The sequence below is a fragment of the Rhyacophila brunnea genome, unplaced genomic scaffold (assembly GCF_057557595.1).
Source record: "Rhyacophila brunnea isolate RB1 unplaced genomic scaffold, BYU_Rbru_1.0 scaffold_4, whole genome shotgun sequence".
In the NCBI taxonomy this organism is placed as follows: Eukaryota; Metazoa; Arthropoda; class Insecta; order Trichoptera; family Rhyacophilidae; genus Rhyacophila; species Rhyacophila brunnea.
In genome coordinates, this window is record NW_028233068.1 from 8928595 (window position 1) to 8935008 (window position 6414).

General features: G+C 36.7%; 1 protein-coding gene across 1 annotated transcript; it reads left to right on the top strand.

Moving 5' to 3' along the window:
* The first annotated feature begins 1346 nt into the window (after positions 1 to 1346).
* LOC147066820 (uncharacterized) lies at positions 1347 to 5984 on the top strand. The gene is made up of 3 exons (XM_085953681.1): positions 1347 to 1526; positions 1654 to 2413; positions 5850 to 5984. Exons 1-3 carry the CDS (start codon positions 1362 to 1364, stop codon positions 5861 to 5863), a joined length of 939 nt encoding a protein of 312 aa, XP_085809807.1. The 5' UTR covers positions 1347 to 1361; the 3' UTR covers positions 5864 to 5984.
* Positions 5985 to 6414: the final 430 nt, after the last annotated feature.

A 6414-nucleotide genomic window follows, 5' to 3' on the forward strand; every position in this document is an offset into this window, starting at 1 on the left:
TGGCGAAGGGTGGAGATAGGCTGTTAAGATCAGCCATTCGAAGCAATCCAACACCATAAATAACTAATTTTCGGTATCACTCGGTATTTAATATAAAAACTTTATACGACACGTGTTTCCAATATTTTTGTAAACCTCTGTATCGAAAATAACCATAACATTAAATACAGTACTTTTGAAATTCTTCATTTCACCAATATAATATATTCATTGATTCTCCAATCCGGTGTAGATCACCCCAAGAAGAGGTTTTGTAACGCATTCTTTTTACGAGAAATGGGTGTTCACTTGGTCAACCTGCTAGGTCCAAAAACACATGTCCAGACCCGGGATTCTAACCCGAGACCCTCGACTTACCTACCACACAGCCATACTGGGCACTCAACCCCTGACATACAGCTTTGTATTGTTAGATCCACGATTGGCGAGCGGTAACGTGCCTTCAAAAATAATGTAGTGTGTCCCAGGTTCGAATCTGGCAAATTTAAATGTCATTTTTTGAATTTATACTTCATTAGGCGCGTTTGGAAAATCAGATCAGAGTGTATTTTTGGCGTGTGACATGTAACACATAATTTATTTTTTCACACGAAAAAAAATGCACTCGATTGGATTCGAACCACGACTGTTCGGTTATCAGCCGAACGCACTACGTTTACGCCACAGTATGATAATGCAATCGTGACGATTATACAGTATAAAACTATAGTTTAGAATTGTTCCGTTGCCTTGGCAGTGAATTTATTATTGTCGGCCATTTGCAATCCCTTACGTTAACAAACTATTAGACGTCATAGTGCCAGTTGTTACTTTAAAAATAAAAACAACGATAAATAATTACATGATTTAGTAATATAAGTTAAAATGTATAGAAATAATCTAACGGCGTTCCAATAAACGGTCCTTTTTCTTGAGTGTGTAATTTAACAAGATATATAAGAGTTAGTCGAAGAATCTAGGTTATCACAAGTTTTGTTTTTCTTTTGTTACGCCAAAGAAGTATAACTTCTAACGCGCGTACAATAAGTACACACACTGATTTTTTTACTTATTTTATTTTTGACTCATCATTCGTTTGTCCACCAAGTTCCTAACCGTTTATTTGTTATTTAATGTATAACTCAGAGTATGGACCTAATAAGCTGAGTAAGTGGCGTAGAGGGCTCGCACATCAGAACTCGCCGCATGCGTCTTACGACGAATTCGTCGATGTGACGTCATCGTAAACCAAGAAACAAACGTTATCAAATGGAGCTTCGCAGATTGGCCGATGCAACTGCAACTCTGCGACCCTGCGACATTCGTCTAGTTGCATTGGCCAAAGCCTGCATGTCGATGTCCGGCCAATATCGACTCCGCGCATGCACACAGCTGCAGAATCGGGCGAATCGGCCATTTCTCTCCAGACTGTCGCTGCGTTTGGTAGAGCTAGAGCTAGCAGCGCTTGGCAGATGTGCGAGGTTGTGATCGTGCAACATTCGCCGGCAGTCTCGAAGGTTTTAATTTATGGCCGTCAGGCACACAAGGCGAGTTGTGATGTGCGAGCCGGCTAACGTCTATTTCTCGTAAAACAAAAATCTGGTAATATTACGTGGATGCGTAAATGATCCTCTTAGAATTGAACATTGAGATGTAATTATTTTTCTTTTCCAGATGAAAGCCTTTGTGGTATTCCTTCTATTGGCAGCCCTGACCTTAAATGAAGTTTCGGCTCAGGTACAATGTGGTCTGGCGACGGATTTCCGTGGATATAGCCAATGCGTTGGTCAACAAACCTACGGGCCGATGTGCTCCGGAATAAGCTGTGCCCAAACGAGGCAACTGATTCAGCAACCCCAAATCATTAGCCAGCCCCAGCAAATAAGGTTGGCACCACAGCCACTCATCAGACAGCCGGTGCAGACCATGTCAATGCCGGTACAGACTGTCACAGCACCTGTCCAACAGCAGGCAATATATCAACAGCCAATACAGACTATTCAGATGCCAGTTCAACAACGGATGCAGACTATTCAAATGCCTGTTCAACAACCAATACAGACTATTCAAATGCCAGTCCAACAACCAATACAGACTATTCAGATGCCAGTCCAACAACCAATACAGACTATTCAGATGCCAGTCCAACAACCAATACAGACTATTCAGATGCCAGTCCAACAACCAATACAGACTATTCAGATGCCAGTCCAACAACCAATACAGACAATTCAGATGCAGATGCCAGTTCAACCACGGGTACAGACTATTGAAATGCCAGTTCAACAACCAGTTGTATATCAGCAACAACAGCCTGTTGTATACCAACAGCCACAGCAAGTTGTCTATCAGCAACCACAACCACAGATTATTTATCAGCAGCCACAGCAGATGATGACCGCTCCCGTGCAATCATGTGGGTGTGCAGCCACCAGTAAGTAGTATTTATTAAATCAATAAGTAAAGGTAAATAATTACAAGATAAAAAGAACTTTTTATGTACAACGTTTTTAAGTTTTCTGTTGAATCATATAAACTTGACTTGACTAGCTTAAACGATCAAAAAAATTTGTACTTGATAAAAATAATACTGAATTGTCATAATGATTTCCATAGTAACGCACGTATATATTAATATTAATAATTTAGCTGTAAGGACCCACTTAGCAACCAATAATAGTTTTACTTTTTACGGATTTCTTCCGAAATAACTTTCCATACAAAACAGAATTAACTGAAAATGAAATCAATTCTACTTAAAAATGGCTAAACGTATAGCACACGGTTCGAAATCGCATACGGCTTAGTCCATGGATGGCCTATAAAAGTATTAAAAATGCATTGGCATCGTGTTCTGATATATTCTAAAAGTTTCAAATGTCTAGCTAGTCGGGAAGTTAGTTACAAATCGATTGCAAGATATGTACCGGAAAAATAACCACCGGACAAATAAGAATACGAGCTAAGAAAAACGTTGTTAAATATACATAAATATTTATTGAAATGAAATTTGTCTCTCTTATACTCGTACCTATCAGCTGTGTGTAATTTTATTATAAGATAAAAAATAACATGACGTTTTCTGCTTCCGTGTCCGAAAAATTATATGTATACTGTTGACCGTATTACATTTCCCTGTGAGATGATGTATCAGAAAACGATGGCCGTGTAACATTGAGATCAAATTCATATCTAAATAAAACAAAAATACGTAATAAACCCACAGAAATACAGGGGAAAGAAGCTGAATTAGAAATACAATCATATTATATCAGATACCCTTTATAATATGTATCTATAAAATATTCTGAATAGGTGTCCATATACAACGTTATTATCGGATGTTTGATACTAATTAATTTCATATTATTGTTTTTATTGAATCTAACAAAATTTGAATATCACTACTTGCAATACTCCACGAACAACACGTCATTTTGTGATCTAAATGCTATACGGCCATCTCCTTACAATAAGGCCAACTATCAGTGGTGAAGGCTGGAGGTAGGCTGTTAAGATCCGACATAAATAGTGCACATACAATTATGTCAGTCATACGTATTTGTTTTTATTGGACCAAAACTACAATTTACAGATGGTTTTGATTAGTTTTTAAAAATCAAATAAGCCCTGCCTAACCAAACCATAATTGTCTTGGTATGTCATGGGCTATCCGACAAAATAGTGCACATTTTTTGGTTCACACTTGTTTGTTTTCTTTTAAAATTAGTTAGTTTTTTAAAATTCATTAAGCCCTGCCTAAAAAATAAAAAATATTATTGTATCTATAAAATATTTAAAATAAGTTATGATTTAACTACATAATTTTATATATTTTATAGATAGACGAATATTTTTCGAATATTGTCTATTATGGCTTGGTTTCGCAGAGTTTAATTAAATTTTAAAAGTAACAAACGCCATCGGTAAATTATAGTCTTTATTGACTGACAAAGTTTAGTGTGCACTATTTGTGTTGGATCTTAACAGCCTACCTCCACCCTTCACCACTTCCAACTACCTATATACAAGCCGTGTCACTGAATCTCGAATCACAATGGTAGTGTTAGTCATGGCCTCCACAAGGTGGGGTCTGACAGGGCTCTAGTCTGGGGGCCCGGCGAGGCGAGTCCACTAAATAATTAGTGAGATAAAAAGACATCACAAATTTGCTTTAATAGTAAAAAAGGTCGCCTGTTTCCTTCAATAATGTTATTATTTAAAATTATGTGGTTGTACGATACAATTTTTAATTGTGTATCGATACTCGACAACTCCATGATTCAAATGGATGAATTAAAATAAGCAAAAAAAAACACTAAATATACACATTAATTTTATCGCGTACACCATTTGGAAAACGCTACTGTAGAGCGTCACACCGCGTTTATCCTTAGCGATAGGTAGGGGGGCCCGCCATAGATCCTAGCCTGGGGGCCCGGTTCAGGATGTGGGGGTCATGGTGTTAGTTATTGATTATCATCGAATGCAGTGCGGTAACCTGTTTGCAATAAATAAAGATTTTCGATTGCATATTTTAGATTAGTACTTAATATTCGTCTTTGTTCTGGCAGAACACACTAACTGGAGAATACTAGTTTTAAGTAATTTGACTTTTAAGTTGTTAAAATGTTTGAAATGGTCTATCATGTGAGTTTATTAAGTAATCGTAAAAAGGACGACTTTAAAATAAAGACTGTTTATTTATTAAGAAGGTTTCCAGACGGTAAAGTTTGAAATAAGGAACATTTTGGTATAACTAACTCAATATGTAATTTTTTCGAATTAGTGTCTTCTGCCATAACAGTGACGATATTATGTACTTGAAAATTGCGATTTTAATAACGAATGATCTATCTATATATATACATAATGTCAAATGATAAATTATTTGTTTCGGGCATGGCTTCGGTAAATCTACTAATTTGGCAACTGGTAGCCCAGAAGTTATTGCAAGACCGTTTATATTCAAACCGTAGCGCTGAATTATGAATTACCATAGTAATGTTTGTTACTGATTATCTTCGAATGCACTGTGTTAACTTTTTCGCAATAAATGAAGATTTTCGATTGCATATTTCGTTCAAATTATTCTCATTTTTTGAATATGCAAAAACATCATTTTATACGAACAGTTAAGGATACACTTGAGCTGGGGCACGGTCTAAAACGATCGTGACTACGCGACGCGAAGATTGTGAAAACGACGCGTGCAGAACAAAACATAATTTGTCATAAAAAGTCAACATGCGTCCATTTAACGCTATGTTTATTGTTCTATTAGTAATAATAATAATAATATATTCATTGACATGTTTTCTTTTTCAAGTAAATGGGTAACGTTTTTTAGTCATCTTTAAACGATTTAACAATTAATTCCCCCGTCGCCGTCGCCAAATTGACGTGTTTACAGCTCGACGTTCGGTCTCCGATTGCCCACGAGTCCGAAATTTTGTCGCACCTATGGTTGAAAATTATTTAGTTAGGCACCTATTGTAGACGTAACCTTGCCATTGTACACAGTGACAATGAATAAATGTATTAGTAAAAGCCGGGCACCCGATTGGTTTACACACGTACGCCGTATAATTGTATTAGTAAATTCCAAGCATTCGATTGGTTTATTCACGTTTTCATTCAAAAACATCTATTCCAAATGGCAAGGTTACGTGACAGAGAGTCTAAGGACTTACGCGCCTAAATATGGTTGTGCATCGCGCTCTTAGTTTTGACTGACTTCCCGTTCCCGATCACCACTGTCGGTCCTGTAAGCTCCTTTCATACCTTCTACATCAATTATATTACAATAACATCTTTCATAAACTATACTTAATCTAGTTTTTAATTTGGTTTCTTCATATTTTTTTCAGATTGTATCTGCTGAGGATGGCTCTCACTCAATCGAACGAGATGAACAATTAACACAATCTACTTAAATTCTTGTATTTATTTTGGTTTTGCCAATTCAAATTTTAGGAATATTAAAAACAAACCAAAAAAAAAAAGTTTTTCATTTTCAATCAAAACATTGTAATGTATTTCCGACGTGTCCGATCTAAATAGGATCATATGGGCCTCCACATGGTAGAGGTTTGTATTAACAGATTTTGTTTTTTACGAGAAATGGATGTCAGCCACTTGCTCAACCTATTAGGTTCATACCCTGACTCACACACAAATTGAAAAATAATATGTGTACTTGCCAGATCCAGGATTCGAACCTGAGACCCACGGTGTGATAGTCCAACGCATAAGCCACGCGGCCACCGTGGGTGGGTGTGTAAAATATAATGTATTACCTACCCATTAATTTTAGGTAAACAATTAAACAATCTACCAATGAAATGTGTCGGAAAATATTTGAGAAATACAGTCGCACTTGGTTATTCCGATCACGGATATAGCGACATCTTGGATGTAACGAGGAAACATTCG

Bases quoted from the DNA above. Each gene is read 5' to 3' on its own strand.
- LOC147066820 (XM_085953681.1), top strand. From the start codon at position 1,362: ATGCACACAGCTGCAGAATCGGGCGAATCGGCCATTTCTCTCCAGACT. The intron at 1,527-1,653 runs GCGAGTTGTGAT...TTTCTTTTCCAG, and splicing joins ATGGCCGTCAGGCACACAAG to ATGAAAGCCTTTGTGGTATT.